General features: G+C 35.8%; 1 protein-coding gene across 5 annotated transcripts in view; it reads left to right on the top strand.

Annotated features, from left to right (window-relative positions):
• EMB2788 (ribosome 60S biogenesis amino-terminal protein) overlaps positions 1-21690 on the top strand; it is a 140180-nt gene that overhangs the window by 28218 nt on the left and 90272 nt on the right. For 4 of the 5 annotated variants that reach the window (XM_089788697.1, XM_089788696.1, XM_089788698.1 and 1 more), the window contains 2 exons: positions 48-3725; positions 12737-12961. In XM_089788697.1, coding sequence (XP_089644823.1) covers positions 48-3725; positions 12737-12961 — 3903 coding nt within the window. The remainder of the gene's footprint in view (positions 1-47; positions 3726-12736; positions 12962-21690) is intronic. The other variant, XM_089788700.1, reaches the window with a different exon arrangement.

The following is a 21690-nucleotide window of genomic DNA, read 5'->3' as shown; positions in this document are numbered from 1 at the left end:
TTTGAAGTCAGATCCTTATGTTGACAAGTGGATATTTCCTCTCACAGGCTAATTCAAGGTCATTATCTTTCACAATTGTGACTACTTTGCTTCCAAAAATCAATCAAGTATATCAATCCGATCATGGTTCAGAAGATTTTCTTTGTGAATGGAGTCCATTGAGAAGTTTGCTTCGTTTTGCCCAAGGCATATTATCCAAAGAGCAAGTGAGATCCAGTTTGGAATCAATAGATACTCACTTTTTGGGCAAAGGCAATTGTACTGTTAAACGATCTCTTTCCCAAGTGCTGTCACTTGTAGAGAATACAGATTGTGAGAGGAAATCTGGTGCAGCAACTGCATTTGCATCCTCCATAGTATCTGCAATGCCAGAGGAAATAGTGGAAAACTTTCCTTCCCTTGTTACATTATGCCATAAAGTGTTTGGAAAGAACTTTTCTGTCTTGTTGTCTTTGTTGTGTGCGCACAGAGATCTTTTTGGTAGAATTGGTGAGGCCTGGGATGATTATTTCTTATTGGGTCTGAAGCTTGCCAGATATTTTTATCAGACAAGTAGAGATAATGGTAATCTCCAAGTACATCATGTTGATAAGCAAGACTCTTCTTTGGATGATGAGTTCAAATTTTATCAAATGAGACATAAAAGTACAGAGAAGCAGTCACTGTCTGTTTGCATGGGTGGTGGATGTTCTAACGATCCGGCTACTGTAGCTTTTGTTTCTTTTATCCAATCCATACCATTCTCTGTTTTGTTTATGTTAAGTGCAAATTGTTATCAATCAAAGCTTTTGAGCTGCGTGTACATGAAAGCCATTCTGGAGGCAAAATTATGTCAAGTTTCTTTTGATTACATTAACATGCTACAGTTGATTTTGCATTGGATTTTACAAATAGAATCATCATCGAGCGAAGGGGCAGACTCAAAAGAGCAACTAGAAACTTGCTTTTCTCTCTTAAGGCATCTTCTGATTCATGCTATAGAGGGATTCTGGAGTGATTATTGTACGGATAGACTTGATGCTAGTTTGGATATGATGTCTATTGAAGAAATCATTTGCACAGTTCTAGGTCATCCTGTAATAAACATGTTTATGCATAAACCGATGTGCTGTTCGGTTTCAAAGAATACCAAAGGCTTAGAGAATTGTGATACAGAGCATGAGGACTTGCATTGCGATCAATGGCAGACAAAAACTAATCAGCCAAATTGGAAGATATTTCTGGGTCTATGCAAGGATAAGCTTCATGTATTTGATAATGGCATACTCAATTTATTGATGACCCTGATGGAGTTTGTGTCTTCCCAGTGTAAAATCAATCGAGGTCACACCTTAAATCAGTGGGAGTCATATTGCAAAGCCATTATAGCATCTTCCAAACCTCTCATTATGCAGTCATTTGTAGTATTTAAAATCGAAATTTCTAAAAGAATGAAAGGAAATTCTTACGAAATATCTCCTTTACCTTCATTTTATGTGCTTTCTGTGTTAAGTCCATTTGTATCCCCTTTCAGTTTACTTGAATTAGTGCATTGGTTGTTTTTCAATGACATCTATGAGCATAAGGAAAATGCAACCTCTGTTCCACACCCAAATATCTCTTGTTTGGATATTGGACTATATTTTGGGACTGTAGCTTTTGATATGTTCCATGCTTATTTGAATCAGGCTAATGGAGATGCTTGCATTCAGAAGTTCTTTTGGAATTTGGAAGGTCAAAATATTGATCAAAATTTAGTTAAGGAAGTTTATGTAAAAATTGTTGAAGTAGCCATTAAACAGAATTCCAGAACTTCAGAACTTTGTCTGCTTGCAGCTATGAAAGCATTGCATGTAGAAACGGGAACAAATATCCCCCCCTGCCTTTTACCACTCGGAATGTTTTTGGCCCAGCTAAGTGTCGTCACTCCCATAGAATTGGTCAAGTATTGCATATATAACACAAACCAGATGAAAGCAGAGATATTACTTCTCTTGACCCAGATAAGTAATCTGCATTTAACTGTTTATGGTGAATTGATTGGGGCTAATATGGCTATTTATCCTCCAGCTATACATTTAATTCATGTAAAGAATGACATTATAATCGATGCAAATTACCTGGAAGAAAACACTGATTTTAAATTATCAGAAAATGATCTTCTTGTACTTCTGCCTGTTACACTAAAGTACATTTCTGCAAATTTAAGGAGAGAAGGAGCTTCATTTTTACTGTCATTGAAGACGATCACAGATTATTATTTAAATATTCTTTGGAAAGGTTTCATGAAGTGGGACAAGTACACATGCTTTAAAGAATTCGATATTCTAGAGTATGATGAAGAGAGATATATGACCATGGAAGATTTTGTGTGTTATTTCCAAGACAGTTTACTTGGGCAAGCCATCCAAATGCTGAAGGCTTTTCCGAGTTTAGAAAAATTACGCAAGAAAAGAAGGAAACTTTTTGTTAGCATTCTTTCAAATATTCGTTGTCTTCTGGATTACTTCAACAATGATACCAATACTTTATCTTTCAAAGAGATGTTAAATGTGGGGAACAGAGTGATTGCTAAAGTCAGCTTGGCAAGGTGGCTATTGTTCCCAAAATATGCTTGTTTGACTGTGCATCTAGAAAGGAATTCTGATGAACAACTGCAAAATGGTGTAACCAAATGTAGTTCAGGTAAAATAACAGAGTCTGATATTTTTGAGTGGAAAATGGAAACATCTGAGTACGCCATGTTTATCAACTGTTTGATTGGCTCTCTAAATGCAATCTTTCAATCTTCTTCCATTCAGTCTCAAACATTTTCTGTTATGGAAAGCAGGAACCGGGCCAACTTGTTGAACTTCATAGAGAAGACAATACTAAATAACTTGGTTGATGTGTCCAAAGAAATAGGTGTTCAATCTGTTAACATTCAGCATCTTCCTTTGTTGAAAGCTTTCACGAAGTTAATTTTTCTCCATAGGTTTGAGAATTGCATGGCATTGAAAACATTACGTTGTCTTCTGCTTCTTCTGTCAGTAAAGGGACATGACTCTGATATTGTTGTTCAATTTGCAGAAGATGCCTTAACATTACTTATGGCACATTCTCAGTTTATGCCCACCATTCTTTCAACAAGCTTTGAATCTTCAAAATCCCTTGATCAGTCTGATAAAGGAACAATGTTCAGGTCTTTGCCCAGTATATTAAACTTGCTTTCATTTTCAAGTCCCGGCCAACATGAGGCTCTTAACAGTGAGAATATGACCATTTATTCCAGTGGTCACAGTACTGGAACAAAAAAAATGTTAATTGGAGAAGACTTACATTTTGTACAGAAGAGGAAGTTAGAAGTTGTTAAGTTATTGAGGATGCTGTATCTTCTCAGGGTTCAGCATGGTTCTTCAAGCAGATCAGGGGAGACATTTATGAATGCCAAAAAATTAGTTTCTTTATTATTAGCAGGTTATGGCGCAACAATAAATGACTGTGACCTGGAAATTTACAGCCTTTTGCATGAAATTGAATGTTTCAGTTTGAAAGATATCTGTGGCTTGTCTGAAATGGACTACCTTTGGGGTGAAGCTGCATTGAGAACAACACAAGATCGTGAGAGGGAATTTAGGGAAAATTTATTGATAGATCCAAAGGTTTGTGGTGAAACAATCCTGTACTTTCCATTTAACAGAAGTGCATGGGATGGACCCTTAGATCTACCCAAATTTGCAGAGAGGAGCTTCAAGAATATAACTCTTGTAAGTTTTGCTGTCGACTAATAAATAAGTTTGTGCTTTGAACTAGCATCTCCCATTGAATCCTAGAGGATATATGCGCTTTTATGTTGTTTTTGCTAGGCACATTTGTTTATTTCTTTAAAAGGATTTGTATTTACTTGATTCTCAGTTTAAAATGGGCTGTGGCTATGTACAAAGCAATGGCAATGAGATTGTGTTGAATTTCTTTTCTGCTCCTGATTTTAAAATTTATTGCTAATGATATATTGCCTTTCATATGACAGAAAATTCTACTCTTAGGAGGAAAATATTGAAACATATACTTTAGTAACTTAATATCTGAGATTATGGCGAAGTACAATGTAGGCTGAATGGGTAAATATAGATCTTAGTTTTCCAGTAATATTTATCGTTTCCTGTCTTGCTTTTTTGTCAAAAAATAGAGAGTTTGAATTTAGGTGAATTTTAAATCTAAATTTTTAGTTTCACATTGCTGAAACTGAACCAAAATTACATAATATATATGCCCAACATGCAAGTCTTTGAAGAGTTAGAAACCCTGTAAAGGCAGTCCTCTCACAGGGAGTCAGAAATAAAAAAAGGGCCCCAAGTAGGCAACTTCACAACAAACTTATAGATTACAATATTTTATAACAGTACTCTTGTTGGGCTGTAAGTTAGGACAAAGTAACAGAAAAATGAAGAATATACAGCAGAACAATCAGAGCCAGTTAAGCTTTAGCATTCTTTCAGATGAATTAAACAGATAATCAGCATCTTAATCAAGTAAACCTCTCACCCAGGAGAGACCGGCAGAGGTAGCAATCAGCCAAGGAACTGTCAGCCTCCTTATCAAACAAATTGTCCGTCAGATTGTTATACTTCTGTATGCCCTAAATTCAGATTCAGGGTTTGTGATTCAAAATGATGCAGACTGTAATTTAAGAACTAGGGTTTATGAAAATAGATGCAGTCTTGAGTGTCCACAAACTGTGAAAAATGTTAACCCCGCTCCACAGTGATCGAATACTCAGATCAGATTGAATTACCTATTCCACAAATTTATAAAACCAACGGTTCTGTGAATTGCCCAAACTCACATCTGTGAATTGCCCAAACTCACATAACATAAGTTGAAGCAGATAGAACTCCAGCAAATTAAAGAAATATGCTGGCAGAATTGAACAGTTGGTATAAAGCCTGTACAAAATGTATGACATCTGATTTGCAATAAATTTAATCCTTCCTTGATGTAGACAGATTTGAACACTTGGGACTGGCCTCCAAAGTCACCCACAGGGATATATGTAGACTTTCCTGTTGCTGGCAACTGGGTCAGACCATTGGATTGACCCCCTAATTGACTTCACACCCTCAGTAGTAGGTGGCACTGGAGTTGAAATGCTGCGGCAGATCAAGAATTATTACTCACGTTCTATCTATTACGCCTCCCAGTCTCACTGGTGTTGGGCAGAGGGTGATCTGAGTTGAATCCGCCACACTTAAGGTTTGCCAATTCATCAATTTGCTGCCTGCTATGGCTGGTGCTTATACATTGGTCAACAATTTCTATGTAACTTTGAGTTTCAGTTATGGCACTCAGGTGACAATCCACACATTCACCCTACAAGATAGAGTATTTCAGAACAGCAACTCTCTGAGACCTAAGGAAATTGCTGGCAAATAAAAAAGGTAGGTTTTGTCTATCTCTTCCACAAGTCATTGGTGTTTTCTTCTGAATGAACTGAAGCAACCATGCACAGATTTAATCATTATTCTGTATGATTGAAGTTAGGCACTGAAACTAGTTAAATACTGATCCGCAATTAAGTCCCTTGGAGGAAAACAGCCCACCCAGAAATTTAAAGTAACATGTAATATTGTATTTGCAATGTATTACTATAACATTATTGTATTTACAATGCATTATTACTATAACATTTAGGAACACATATCAAATGAAAAGGACCCATAGTACATAAGAATAGTTTTCTTCCACATCGGACGGCAAATAGGATTCAGACACCCTATAAGAGGACAAAGAAGAACCTACAGAAAGCTTCTGTAAGAAAAACAACCATATAAAACAAGCCTGCCTTGGTTCAATAATGGAAGACCAGATCATGCCTAATCTGACTTGCCATGTTTTAGATGAGTAAAAAACACAGAGACCTCCTGACAGATAATTTTTGTCATAAAGAGTGGCACTAGTAGTCACCAGAACTGGAGGATCCTCACCCCATTTCATATTACTCTACTCTCAGTATTGTAGGAGACATAGGCTGATCGAATCTATGAAAGGCTTTGAAAAGCATAACATATGTTTGTCTACGAGTATTAGGGAGCACTGTATTATCCTCAAATAGGGATAGAGAAAAACACCAACATCTCCAAAAATATGGAAGAGAAACTGAAATTTTATTTGCATATAGGATATCCTTTAACAAAATTCAGATTATGCATCTGATCTTTCTGTTAATTTTAAATAAAATCCTGAATATTTCCAAGTATATATTTTTTATTATAGTAAATCACTCTAAATGTGCTCAAAATTTTCAGAAATGACTTATAGTGATTTTCTTTGTCATTTTTCTGAGATGAATTTGATCAGTGATTCAGCAGTATTCAGATTTAGGCCAAAGCACCTCAGAATTGTCTTAGAAACCCTTGCCAAAACCTCAAGAAATCCATTGCTAGGTCTGTCCTACTTGTCCCTTTTGTTGTTAGCTTCAATGATGCTTAGAAATCTGCTGGCATATGGCCATAGATTGTCCAAATCTGATCCTGATACTCTGAATTTCATCTCCAAAATGTCCTCCAAACCTAATAAGAAAATGCATCATCTTTCTCAAGAGCCCTTAGAATTCATTTACCAGTCAGCACAGTATCCTGAAGCTTTGAATTCTTAAGCCCCAGTACTTTGTACCTGTGAGGAAGACATCACCATTTCCAAGCTACAGCACACCTCTTCCTATTTCTCTTCTTATTAGTCCATAGGAAGTCTTTGGCTACTGTGTGGAGCTTTTCTATAAATAAAGAAACAAAACAACCAAGCAGAAGCATACTAGATTTTATATGAAGATAACAGATGCCTTCTGCCATTTAGTCTCTTTTTTTATATCAATTTTTTCAAACACCCACTGCCACATTTCTAAGGGAGGCGGAGAGAGAAAAGGGGTAACTGAATAGATAATGATTTTACGAGGATCTTCCCACTCCAACCCAATGTCTCTAAATCAGTCTTGGAGGATTTGTACCTGGCTGAAGACTTGAGACTTTAGACAAGAGATCCTTGAACCAGATGTAGAGCAGTAAAACCCAAGTCCAAAGGAATAGTGGGAGGATTGTAATTAACCACCTGACAAAAGAGAGTGATATCATTGCCAAACTGCAGATTAATCAGTTCAGGAAGTCTAAATTCTTTAATAGGGGGCCCAATTGCAAAATCTCTTAACAAGTAATGCAAGGTGTCATGCCCTAAATTTACAAGGCAAAACACCATCAACAATTTATTATTATTATTATTATTATTTTGTTTTGTTTTGAAGGAAAACTGCAGATAATGTGTATAGAACTACACTTATTATGAACGTTCTGTCTAACTGAGGAGTATCTGGTCAACAATTCATGTTAGAAGATACTGATTTGATCATTATGTTTGTAGATGAAAAAGGTTGATTGGTAAAAAAGAATTTGTGTTCATTCGAGCTTGCTGCTCCAGGTTTTCATGGGAGGCCATTTAGTCTTATAACATTCATTGTGAGTCTAGGTTTATAATGTAAGGGCTAGACGACAAAATTTTATTTCAAGCCCACATCCAAATATGGAAGTAAGGCTTTACATATATGAATGTGGAGCACGACATTTATATCAATGCAGTTACAATAATTCAATCTTTGCCAAAATGAATGTGTTTACAATTGTCATAGATGTTTTGACTCTAGGTCGTATAACCTTACTCGTTATAAGCAATGTTCAATACTATTGGGGTGTAGTTGTTGCTATTTAATGTGAGACTTACGTGTTATCCTTTCTTTGTTTTTCAATTATGCGGATGCCTTCAGCCTAGGAATACCAGTTCTTATTTATTTAACCTCCATATTTCTCTATAGTGATACCCTCTGATCACTCATTCAATCATGATTAACGTTACTATTTTTAGCTACTAAATTTTGATAATTTCCTGAATAGACTATTACTAACAATACCCTAACAATCCCCATGCCCCAACCAAGAGTCATCTACCCATTATACACACCTTTATATATGTCCTCAAGATGATGTACATAATACTAATATTTTTACATGTCTTACTAACATATTATTATTTTTTTAACATCATCACAAGTACACATTTCTCATGACATGCTACATACATGGTTTATGTTGACTTAACATAAATATGTGCATTATTTAACATTTATGTATATAAAAATATTTCACATTTCCTCTTAGAATTAAATACTTTTATATATAAGGCAATAAATTAATAAAATATGGACACATGTGCTGCATTTCATGACTCAAGATTTGAATTACACTCCTACTAACTATTAGTTTTCCTGACTTGATATAATCCCAATTACTAATGTGCTTTCAATATTAAGCCTACCTAATAAAACTTAAAAAAATCCTAATATTAATCCCTTAATTAAATACCTCTCTAGTTACTAGGGTAGGAGTGATGGTTTAATGGAAATAGATAATCACCACAAAATTACAAACAAAAAAATCCTATATTTAATTAATTCTCTATTTATCACCTATTAACTACTTACCTCCTATCTCTTAATATAAGACGAATTATCTAATGTATTAATCCAACCTAAACACAACTAACACCCTAACTTTCTACACTATTACACTTCCCTCCTAGCACCCATACAAAACATCCCCATTCTTAAGCACCTAGTTCCACAACCACTTAACATCCTACTAACCACTCCTAACTTAAATCAGTTTAATTCCAACTTTAGTGTTTTTCTATTATCCTACCTACTTGGATCATGATTACTAAATCCAATAAAGATAATAACATGGCTGCCTAAAGGAAATAAGCGCCTAATACTCCCTAACCCAAGGTTTACCCATTATCCCAAGTATTTACCTACCCCAACTATGGTGTTCCCTATCTCCTAGACTACACTCCACCCAAGGTGCCTATATCTTCTAACTTGGCGCATCCTTCCAATGTTTAAATGGGGCGCCAAAACAAAGTCAAAGGATGGTTGAATACGGTACTTCACATGCCCCAAGGTACTCTAAGGGATGAGGCGCCTAGTAGCCCGTGTTCTGACTTGGCCAGAGCAGGCCCACACTTCTTGGTGCATCCCCAAATGTCTTGCAAGGAGGTGACGCTTTTGGTGGGGTCCACTTCTACCCTTTCATAATAAAAAGGGTCGTATGCATTATTTTACATTAAGATGGTGGGCGCCTAGATCTGCATCCTACCTTTCTCTCTTGTTTTATGTATTAAGTTTTATTTATCAATATATATATTTTCTTTTCTTGGGTTTGTGCTAAGTCATGATTGGCTCATGTTTATTCCCTCCAAGGATCACGTGGCTTTGGGGTTATTCAGGAGACATTTTTAATTTGCAACCTATATTATGACCCCCTATATTTTATAGACTTCTACTAGGGTATCAAGGCATATTCCTTATTATTTTATTGGCCTGTAATCTTGGGAAAGGGATTATTTTCTTCCCCATACATTTTCCAGAGGCAAAATATGCATCTACAGGTTTGTTCCCTTAGGCATTTTCTTGGTGTTGAATTTGCTACTTGGTTATTCACCATTACTCCATAGTTATGACATTATTCTCATTTTAAGGCTAGGATATTCTGTATGCAATGCTTTGGAACAATATCAAGTGTGAGTATTTTGGTCAAATAAAGTCCATAAAAAATTCTACCAATTTTAATCCTTTTGTTCTATATGTAAGAAAATTTTAACATGATTTCCCCCCCTTCAACTCATTACATAATGCAAAATTCTTTTACATGTTCAAAATATTTTTGAAAAATAAATACAATTCCTTCCTATTATCTCATGGTTCAAATATGATTACAAGATCACCTATACTTGCTAATCTTCAAAAAAATCTTCAAATACAATGGAGTCTCTGCAATATTAATTCTTCTTTTGCAATGAAATGAGCTTTCCTTTCCTTTTTACTTAACTATGATAAGGATACCATCTTTCTCTTATAAGGACAACTATATGCAAACTCTCCATATCCTCCTTACACATCTACTACATTATACAATGGGAAGTGAAACTCTTTCCATATTTCAACAACACAACAATGGAACTCAACATCACAAATACATTATGAGATGACAAGGAAAAGATCTATATCTTCACAATCTCTTGGTTCTCCAACATAGCCAAGGGTGAAACCCTAATCTCTCCAAGGGACCCATCTTCACAAAAACTGCAACACACACAAACTAGGAACCATGGAGGCTCACCTCACATCCTAGGCTTCTATGAAGCCACCCATCGAGCAGGGGAAACAAGATCCAAATGGGATACACACATACAACATATGATCATGCATGAGAAACTTACAAGATAACACATAATAACTCCCTTCCAAGGTTTACACTATGATTCACCATTGGAACCATTTGCACTTAGGGTGAAGGTGTGCTTTCAACAAGGAGACTTTCCATATGATCACATATTTGCAATAAATAATTTTCATGCCCTTTCGGGGCTTTCACAATTCAACAATTTCATGCTCTTTCGGGGCTTTCACAAAAGTCCTCCAACATACTACCATTAACCATGGCATCCTTGAATACCCACACTCCATAATCTTCCTTTCTACACCATCATTTCCCTTATCACCCCCCAAGCAAGATTTGAATGAATATGGCATACAATGGAGCCCATACTCCAAGGTTCTCAACTATTTTTCAAGCCCAACTAAGCCCTTCACCCTGGGCTTCTCTTCCCTTCCCAAAGGGTGAGTGAAGCCCTCACACCCATATCAACACTTGATATTCAAATCAAAACAAAAAGATCAAGAAAGAAAATCAAGAAAACTACATGAGCACAATACTTATTCACCAACATCACAACACAATGCCCAAATTCACAAACATCACAACACGATGCCCAAATTCACAATACAAGATCCACAATACATTGCATGAACCCATAACAAATTTCTCCATACTTGCAGATGCATTATGCAATACAAAAGAAGGATATGATCATGCTTTGAAACACTAACCTTGGTCCAAGCTAAGGCAAAGAAAGTTGTTGTAGAGCTCCCTTAATCTTCCTCCCAAAACCCTAACTGTCTCTAAACTTAGAGAGTGGGTGAACACCCCACTAGTTTGTCCAAGACTCTCTAATAAGGCCTTCTCACCAACTATTTTAGCAAGGACACTAAGCCACTCCCTCTTACAAGCTTGTCTCCTCTAAATTTGCTATATTTGACTTAGTGGGAAAACATGGAAGAGAGCACATGTGACAACTCAAATTTCGAATTGATGGAAGAATGCATGGGTAAAGGGGCCCCCTAGGCTGTCTAGGCACTCACATGGTCAAAACTAGGTCCCTAACTTGATATTCTATCATATGGGTAACTTATTTTCACCTAAAAGACACTTTGGGACCACTTAAAGACCTCTCAAAACCCTAGCCAAGTCAAATTTCGAATTTCCTTTGATTGTGACCCATCCTACCCCTTGCCAAGTGGGTTTACTTACTCATTAACAAGGTAATTAGTTTTAGGGTAAATTGTCACCATGATCAAAACCCTAAATAACATGACAATTACACACAAAGTTCACAAGTGTCAAGTGACACATCAAAACACATTCCATATTGCCATGACACGCCCCTAATACATCTTAATGATTAAACATTTCCACATGCAAGCAAACACACATTTACGAAGAAAAATACTTTCACAACGAGGCTTTTGAATCTCCCAAAGATTCGCCTTTTTTAAACTGTGTTCACAAAGGTTTGGAACTTGTTTCCCCCAAGAATTTCCATGGTTCCACTTTCTGCACATTAAACTCGAGCGTCAGTAGTCCAAGGAGGTCATATCAAATATATATATCATAAATTCATAAAATTTCAAATTTTACGAAGTCCCTATTAATATAATTCAAATTAAATTTCCTTTCCTAACCATTTCAAATAAATCATTCTAGATGTTAGAATATCAAATCTACATATCATAAACCATCATAATCAGATTAACATCTATCTGCATATCATAAATCATCATAGTCAAATTAACATTTATCTGTGTATCATAATCATTGTAATCAAATTAACATTCTACATTAAGTCATGAAACATCTTAACTCAAATTAATATTTCACATACTATCATTTCATAAAACTGCATCCATATGTGTTCCATCATCCCATTCACAATATTAGGTTCTATTGCATAACAAAATCTATCCTTTAACACTAACATTATAATTTGACATTTCAAGTATTTCTACAAACTCAGTTTCTATTAAAGCAATTGAAATAATTTAGAACATGAAATAGAATCATTAACTATATCAATTAGGTCCTAATGTGCAGATCATTAAAATGCAGATATTAAAATAACATAACCCTATAGTCTTGAAAGTATATCAAAACATCAAATTAGAAGTATCATAGTGCAAATATGTCCTCTATACTATGGCGGATCCAGTACGGCCTCACACAAGGTTTTAGTAACCAGCACTAATAATTATGGGTTCAAAGGGCATCCTTGCCCAACGGACACTGTATAACAATGGGATCAGACAAGAAACCATTGAAGTCCACTTCAGCAGAAGCATCTCTCAACATGATAAGGACCATTCTACAAAATTTCTCTTGAAATCAAAAATACCTTCAAGGCTTTCTCAGATTCAAGCAAAGTCTAAACAATGTATCCTATATTTTTAGTTTTTAGTTTTCGTAAATGTGGAAGAGTTTGAATGTTTGGACACAAATGCTTCTCTTTTATTTTTTGATTATATGAATTTTCCGTATTTGTGACAAAATGTTAATGTTAACAGGAAACCGAAGAAAGGCCATCTTTGAATAGTTCATGCACTGTTTGTTATGATCCAGCCTTCCTTTTGGAATTCTCATTACATGCATTGGCGGTCAGATTCATTGAACCTATGGATTTTTCTTGCATAGGGCTGCTTGGCATAGCATTTGCTAGCCTATCTTCCCCCAGTGAAAGTATGCGCAAGCTTGCTTATGCTGTGCTTGGCAGATACACTCAAAGCCTGGAGGTAAAGACTTTTTTGTCTCATCTAGTGTCATTATTTTTTTGGACGAGCGTATCAAATTTAGAAGACACTGGAATTTCCTGGTGTTGAATGCTAATACTGGAAACACTGTGGTAATGCTTCGTGAAAATCTTCTCACTTAGGATATTTCCTTCATGACTTGGGATTCTGTGCTCAGCTGACACAGGAAACTTTGGCAATGTTCTGCAGTTGGATTTTAGCATCCACTTTTTATTTGTTTCCAGATTAATTTTTAAAAATTTTGCTCTGTAACTGCTCGTTTTTTCCAATATAGTCAAATCAATTCTAACATAATATTTATTCTGAATTTGTTCTCACTGCCTAGTGGATCAAAGTATGTGTGGTCATAGACTTTCAGCACTAAAATGGGCCAAATTTGACATGGTTGATGTTTCTGCAAACATTATTGCCAAGGGATTAGAACCCTCATTTTGAACTTGAAAACATAATTAAAATGTTATGTGTTGCTTAGTCTATGTGTCTTATACGTTCCTCCCAAGTTTTGCTATAGATTAAAATGTCAAAGAAGACTAAGAGAAATTCTCTTAGATATTTCAATGTGTCCAAAATGGCATCGAAAAAAATGTGTCTCATTTTCCTCCCCTTATTTGATGATAGCCTCATTATGGGTCATTTTTTGAGAAATAAACTGTTCGATGAAGTTGATCGATTAGTTCATCAACCCTAGGGACATATTGGTTCTTGGTAGTCTTATTTGTTGAGTGCTTTAAAGTCGATGCCCATTCTCATTGTGTCATCTTTCTTTTTTACTAGGATGCTAGAGGACACAAAAGGACTAGAGCTAGGTTGGATATGTCCCATTACAAACAAATATCGTATGGGATTTTCAATTCCTTCTTTGTATCTCTGTGCGTGATGGAAGTGTTTGGTAAACAGGTTTTGCCTCTTCCTCCAATTCAATAGTGTGCTCGAAATGCCTCTTTAGAGTCTTTAGATGATGCTTTCGAGGAATGTTGTTAAATACCTTCTCATGCTTCTTTAAGATTGGTTGGATATCAATGTGTATGGTTTTTCCTTGGGAAGAGAATTTGTCAAGAATTATGCATTAGGAAGTTCATGTTTAAAAATCCTTTCCATCATCTCATATATGAGGAATTCAATACATTCTGTAATGATAGAGGAATCAAGAGGAAGATGTCTGCACCTAGTGATGGAGCCCAAAATCTCTAGTCTCCATTTGTGCAAAATTGCTATAAATCAATGCCAATTAAAAGCTAAATAAATCAAGAGTATGTAAGTCCAATCATGCCTTTTCGATAAAAGCTTCAACTGTCTTTTCTTTAATTTCCTGGGCAAGCATCATGGTTGTGGAATTTCATGACTGTTTGACAAGTGCTACAGTTGAAAGATCATCTACATAAAATTGCAGGTGTACATTACAAAGAGTGGGGTGACCAAGTCTAATTAAAAGCTGCTAACAGTGCACTGTGAATAGGTGTGTCCAATCATTGCCAATTGATACTAGATGTATTCTAAAACAATATATTATCAGGAGCCCCCATCACATTTATGGATTTCTAGAAACGATTGCAACACGATAAAAACTTGAAGATTCATGAATTAGTGCTAATATACCATACAAGTGTATGAAGCATCTAAGGAGTCGGGAGAAAACTCATGCCGTAAAACAATTAGAGAAGCCGTCAAGGGTCAAACCAAGCAAAGAAAGATGTATGGATGAAATACAAGTTGTTCGAACAGGATATTGGAAGCCGTGGGTATAAGGAAATACATTGTCGTTAAAAACTATGCCCAACCTGGTTTGTCATTTTGACAACAACCATCTATTAATGCATCGTGATAGCTACAGGTCAGAAATATAAAGAGTTAGAAGGCAAAGGGTTAATGTGAGGTCAGATGATGAATGATCGTTGCACAACTTTGATATATTTTTTGGGAATGTTACAGATGATGTTTCTAAAAGAATATGAAAAGAGCCCGATAAATCATAAAAGATATGAATTAACAAAATGGAGAGGTGCGTTTAGAATAATAATATGTAATTATTTTTAAGAAATATGATCCTTCATTCGAAAAGTCACGTCTCTATATTATTTAGTATTATATAGGGGCAGAGATAAAATGATAAGACATATTCGAACATTTATATTCTACAAAGAAAGAAGAAATATTTTTCCAACTATGGGTATTAGTTTGCTCATCATTTGTTCTTATTGTTCATCTTTTGTATAATCGCTGATGGTGATTATTATTTTATTTATAATAATAACAATCTTTGTTTTTCATTAATCTATTGGTTTATATTATAATCATATTTTTCAACTATTGTAATGTCCCATTTTTGCCGAGCTCTTGCATTGGATCGAGTCAATTCATTATAGCGACCCTCATGAGCTGACAGGGTGTTTTGGGGGGTCTTATTTGTGGACTTACTATTTTTAGTAAGTCAAATTCAGGCAGTTTCCATATTTGGCAGTGCAATTGGGGGTGCTGGCAGTTGGTTGTTACCTACTTTGGACGGGGCTATTTATTGCATGGGTTCATATTTATTAATTATTTATTCAAGTTTTATTAATATAATAGCTCTTTATTAAGATATGTATAAATTTTATAGAAATAAAAAAATTGTATATTGTTTTATTTTTCATCTATATTTATAATAAGCGGAGAGATGGGAGTCCTTCAAAATGACATGCCTTTTCATAACAAATAACTGAATATGAAAATTAAAGTTTAACCATAATTCTGCTTTGGTGTAAGCGGAGGTCTATGATTATGCGCCTTAGGCGCTTAAGTGGTGGCCAAAAAATGACTCACACGTGCATTCACTGGAATCCTTATGCTCTCTATATACATAGGCGTATGCTCCTTGTGTAATTACGTAAGATTGCTGCTTGAATCACGTCTGAGATCCTTATATGTCTGCATAGCTTCTTCTAGAGAGGCCTTTATTTCACAAGTTCGAACATCATGGAGCGGCTTGCATCTACGCATATGAGACTTGAGGCCAGGAGTTTGAAGTTGTTACAAATCGGAAGACTTACAATTTCATCCAACTATTTTTTTTTAGTTTATTTCAGTTGCATATAACTTCACTATAAATTGCCGCCTTTGTCTTTTATATGATTTGTTTCCCTTCATGCGTAATTGTCGGGCTCCATCCTGGAGATGTTGCTACCACATATCAGATGCGTTCATGGCAAGTATCGAGCTCTTTGGTGAAGGCTTTTCTTCCGCATTTCATTCATGAACTTTAATTAAATCTTCATTCCTGGAGATTATTTGTATCGATTAACCCTACAATAGAACCAAAGCAACACTAGATATGGATTAAAACTTATAACTACAATTTAATCAAATGAAATGAATTTCCCTTGATTCCAGATTGAAAGGTGCGTGAACTTTGGTGATTTCTGGTGTGGGAACAACTGTAGTTTATTCACTGCTTTGGAAACAATATATTGAAATATATTTCAATGTTCTCCTTTCCAGATTTTTTATTTATTTGCCCTTCGAATATTGAAGACTCCTGGTGAATAGACTTATATACACCTACTATCAACATGTGTGGATAGCATTTCTATAGTTAATCATGACTTTATTGAGCTTTTGAATTCATCAAAATTTGTCTCTCTAACTGATTAATCCTCTGTGAATTTCTTTATTCATATTGCCGTAAATTTTCTCTCTTTGACAGCTGCTTCCTGTAAAACTCATCTTTGTCTCTGTTCATCAAATATATACTTCTGCCGTTTTTAACAAGGATGCAGCTATAAATAACTGTGTTGTGCGATAATGGAAATTGCTGTGTTACTTGATGGCATGGAAAATGATTCATATTCCTTATGCTCCTTAATCATTGTATCAAAACCTCATTTCTGCTGCTAATATGAAAGTGCCGGCAGTAAGAATATATGAACTGTAATATATAGTTTTGCCTCTCTTGCCCTTCAATTCAGCTATCACTATTATGCCTGCTTTCATCTATTGCACATTATGTATGGGAATTGATTTCAGAACAGTCACTATGTCATCATTCCTTATTAGTATCATTACCTCCCGTCAACTGGAGCTTGGTATCGTTGGAAAAAGTCATCTTCGATATAGTATGTACTGATGCTATCTAGTTGTACATCATCGATATGTGTTTGAGAGCAGAGATGCATATTCTGTTTCAGAATAAATTATTTATGCAAATCTTTGCACAGATGCCTTTCGTAGAACTATGAAATACTGATATGCACATCTTTCTCCATACAAATGATTTCATATGATTATGATGAAAACTCCTGAAGTAGGGTTATTCTACACCTTCATTTCAGAGTTAATTGATCGGGTTCATGATGTACTCCTCATGTATTTCATAATTGTCCACCCTAGCAAAAGAATCATCTGTAGGCATAGAAACTGTGGCATTAACATGCTGACTAGAGACTTAACCCCTTAATTCACATCTACTTCTCACGTCATATAGCCTGTATAATATATCTTTATTATGGATATTGATTACATTTTTTATTTGTGACATTAATGACGACTATATTTCACCAAGTCTCCAACATTATTTTCAAATGGAGACTCTAATCCTTTGCAAAGATTAGAGCTCCATCACTTCCTTTATATTTGAGTATCAAATTATGAAGCCATCAAATTTCATACAATGGGGCATGTGATTTCCCTTTCTCTTAGGCTGCAATGTCCTTTTCAATCCACATCAGTTGCCAGATAAATTCAAGGAAACCTACCCTCTCAGACACAATTGGGGTAGCATGTGTGACTACTGCCTACATACATACAACCTAATCAATGTGAAATCAGGCTTGTATATCTAGTCCCCAAAGCTGAACTCATACTTTCCATCAGGTAGGTACTCCTTTGGCTTCAACATTACATTGATTTGTTTGGGTATTCTGGTGATGGAACCTCCAAGCAGTCTAGTAATCCACACAATAAACACATTCCTAAATGTCTTGAATTCCTCATCTCTACCATGTTTGTCCCAGGCCTTGCACCACATCTGAATGGGTAATGAATTGCCTTGTTCATTAGTGGTGGTAAGCTTCAGAGAAGTCCTAAACTGGTCAGCATTTTGGAATAGCAGGAGATGGCACAACAAAGAGTAATTCTTGAATGACTTGGCAGTTTTCCTCCTAGCCAACTGTGTATGAAGGAACCTTCAATCTCACTAGAAAAATCAAATTGTAGATAGGAATGAGGGTTCTGAATTCTCATGGACATGTAAATGTAATCAAAGGTAATATTCTCTTTAGAGTCTTCTCCAAACAGTTGAGCCTATGCATAAGTGTTTTTGGAAAAATCCATAAACTTGTTAATGGAATGGGGACCCATGTTTTCTACTGTCATTAATCTGTTGTTTTGACCCCTATTCATGAAGTGTGCGATTTCGGTGAGCCTGAATTTCATCGTCCTTTCATAGTCCACCCTGAATTGATTCCTATCTATATTAGTTAGGGCTTGGGTACTTAATCCGAAACATTCCTCAATATAAGACCTAGTTAATATTAGCAAGGGCATCCCATCTGACTTCTTGACTGTTCTTGTAGCTGGTTCAGAACATTAAGCTAAAATATTAAAGAGTTCTATGTCCACATATACATTCGGAACAATAATTTTGCCTAGGTCAAGTTTCCAAACATTACTCCTAATTTCCTTTTCATCCTTATTTGCATAGAAGTACTAGAATAAGGATCTACCATAAATTGGCAAAGTTGCATCCTTACACCCACTAAATTCATCAGATAATATATACATAGTACTAGTAGTTGAAGAGACAGGAAATAACTTTAAGATTTGCTTTCTGTATTTTTTTTCTATATTTTCACCTTTATCTTTCTTAATAGTTACTTCCTTCTTAGCAATAGCTTCTTTCTTAGGTGCCATTTGAGTATGAATTCAAATTCAGAGAGAGAATGAGAGAATTCAACTCACGACTTTTTGAAGTTTTGACAATGCAATCTCACAGCTCCTTCCCTCATTCTCGAAATCCTTCTACAACTTCAAATGCTATTTCGCAGAGAATGGCTTCTTACTTTAAATAACTTATTGCCTTTATTGACGTTTTGATTCTTCTTTTATGACTTAAGACATTTCACACAAATGGCCAATTCTCTATCTCGCTCATCCATCTTTTCAAACATTCTACCATTAATGTGTTATACTTTGATGTACATAAAATGACTTATATTACCTCTTGAAGTGTTCATTAATCCCTTTTCACAACTTTTCTATGTGGTTCATCTTCCCATTCTGAAACGGTGAAAGTCGCCAGTTCGCACTCCCCTACCAAATGCATCTCTTAAACAACAAAATTCACTATTTCGTGTTCACCTTGTGTTGGTATGTGCAATCCAGCAAATATCACTACTTCGCAGGCCTTTCATCCTTAGTTGTTCGAAATAGCGATAAATCGCTACTTCGCAAGGTGCTTTCATTGTGTCACCCGATATAGCGAAATTTCGCTATTTCGTGGGTACTCCTAATCTCTTCCTCCGAAACGGCAAAACCATGTTTACCAAGGTATTATTTAAAGAGAAATTGAAAATTTATATTATAATTTGACATGGAAAATTTCAAGGTCTACCACTAGCAAGAAGGCAATTGGGGCAATGTTGAGCCAAGAAGGGCACCATAGCCTTCTTTTTAGAGAAATTGAATGATGCGAAACGAAGCTATAGTACTTAAGAATTAAGATCTTGTGCTCTATGCAATTGTGCAAGCCTTAAGGAAATGGAGGCATTACCTCATGCCAAAACGAGTTTGTGGTCTTTACTGATAACCATGCTCTGAGTTACCTCAATAGGCAAGAGAAATTGAACCATAAGCATGTTAAATGTATGGAACAACTTCAGTCATTCACCTTCACAATGAAGCATAAAAAGAGACAACTATTAAGGTAGTTGATGCCTTAAGTAGGAGACTATTGGCTATATAAGAGATTCAATTGCAGAGTATGGGTTTGGATCATATTAAGGATCTATACCAATAGGATGATGATTTCAAGGAGGCTTACAAAGTTTTCTCTAACTTTGCTATTAAAATCATGGCAAGTTTTTTGATTTTGTGTTGCAGGAGGGGCTTCTATTTAAATGAAGTAGGTTATGTATTCCCAAGTCATCCATAAGAGAGAATATAATGAAGGAAAAATATAATGGGACCCTTGGAAGACATTTTAATGCAGACAAAACTCTTGAGCGGGTTAGAAGATTCTATTATTGGCTTGGTTTGCAAAAGGAAGTTAGAAGGTACGTTGAAAGTTGTGGTATATGTCGGAGGGCTAAAGGAACCTCTTCAAATTCAGGGCTCTATCAACCTCTTCCAATCCCTATTAATCCATGGGACAATATAAGCATGGACTTTGTCCTAGGATTGCCTAAGACTGCTAGGGGTGTGGATATGGAGTTTGTTGTTATGAACAGATTTAGCAAAATGGCTCATTTTGTGGCATCTAGGATCAATTGTGATGGTTCACAAATTGCAGGCTTGTTTTTCAAAGAATTTGTTAGGATCTATGGATTGCCATTGTCTATAGTGATTCATAGGGATACCAAGTTTGTAGGTCACATTTGGAGGACCTTGTGGATGAAATCGGGCACTCAACTCTCTTTCTCATTAGCCTACCATCCGCAAAGGGATGGCTAAACTGAAGTTGTTAATAGGACACTTGGCAACCTTGTAAGGTGCCTGAGTAAGCAACATGGGGCAACTTGGGATTAGATTTTATGCAAGTTAGAGTATGCGTACAATGGTTCAATGAATAGGTCAACTAGGAAGACCCCATTTGAGGTAGTTTATGGATTCCATCCTAGAGGACCACTCGAGCTTAAGGGACATTCATAACATGCAGGGCAGAAAGTGCTATGAGGGGGACCTTTGCAGATGCATAGTATAAAGAATAACGATCCTTGTAGAAAATTGTTAAAAGATTTAGTTACAAATCCATAGCTCTATAGAATTGAGTTTCAACTTTTTCATCCAAGAATTGTTGGTCTATATTATAGCATAAGTGAGCACAAATGGTGGCCTTGAGCATAAGTGAGCACAAATGATAGCCTTGATGTCATCCAAGAAACTTCTATGAACTGTTTGTCTTGGAAATTATTATGGGAGGTCACCCATAGGGACTGCTGAATGATGGGGAAACTGTTGCAAAAATCATCGCCATTTCATAATGCACGGTTTCAAGAATATCTAGAATGCTTTTAACCATGAAAGTTCTTGTTTTATTAATAGGAGAAAAGAGTGATGGCGAGGGAATGAAAAGCCAAGTCCTTTCCGGGTTGGTCTTGAATAGACTACACTTTCAAAGTTTTATTGCCTTCATGAACCCTCCCATAATGCATTTTGTGCAAAGTGCAACTCCCTCTTTGTTCATGTCGGTAACCCTAAGTTGCTAGAGTCTTTGGGAAGACAACATCCTCTTTGGGAACACTTGTTAATGTCAAAATTGACCCAGAAAAATAATGTGAAAGCTCTCCAGGTTGTAGTAGGACATCGTAGAAGGTTCCCAACAAGGGGAGTAATAAACATGCATAGCAACAAGACTTTGGAGCATTTTTGGAAATTACTATACAACAAAATTAGCTTGTTAATTCTTAATTTCAAATTCCTTTTCAACTTCGTAGGCAATGCATAGGTGGATGGACTTGAAAGGCAAAGCCTGTGAAAAAAATTTCAATGTATTATTGAAATATTTACATTGAATTTATAGA

Source organism: Cupressus sempervirens, chromosome 6, assembly GCF_028749045.1.
Source record: "Cupressus sempervirens isolate cs-2001-9-10 chromosome 6, ASM2874904v1, whole genome shotgun sequence".
In the NCBI taxonomy this organism is placed as follows: domain Eukaryota; kingdom Viridiplantae; phylum Streptophyta; class Pinopsida; order Cupressales; family Cupressaceae; genus Cupressus; species Cupressus sempervirens.
This window is presented reverse-complemented; position numbering and strand designations above follow the sequence as displayed.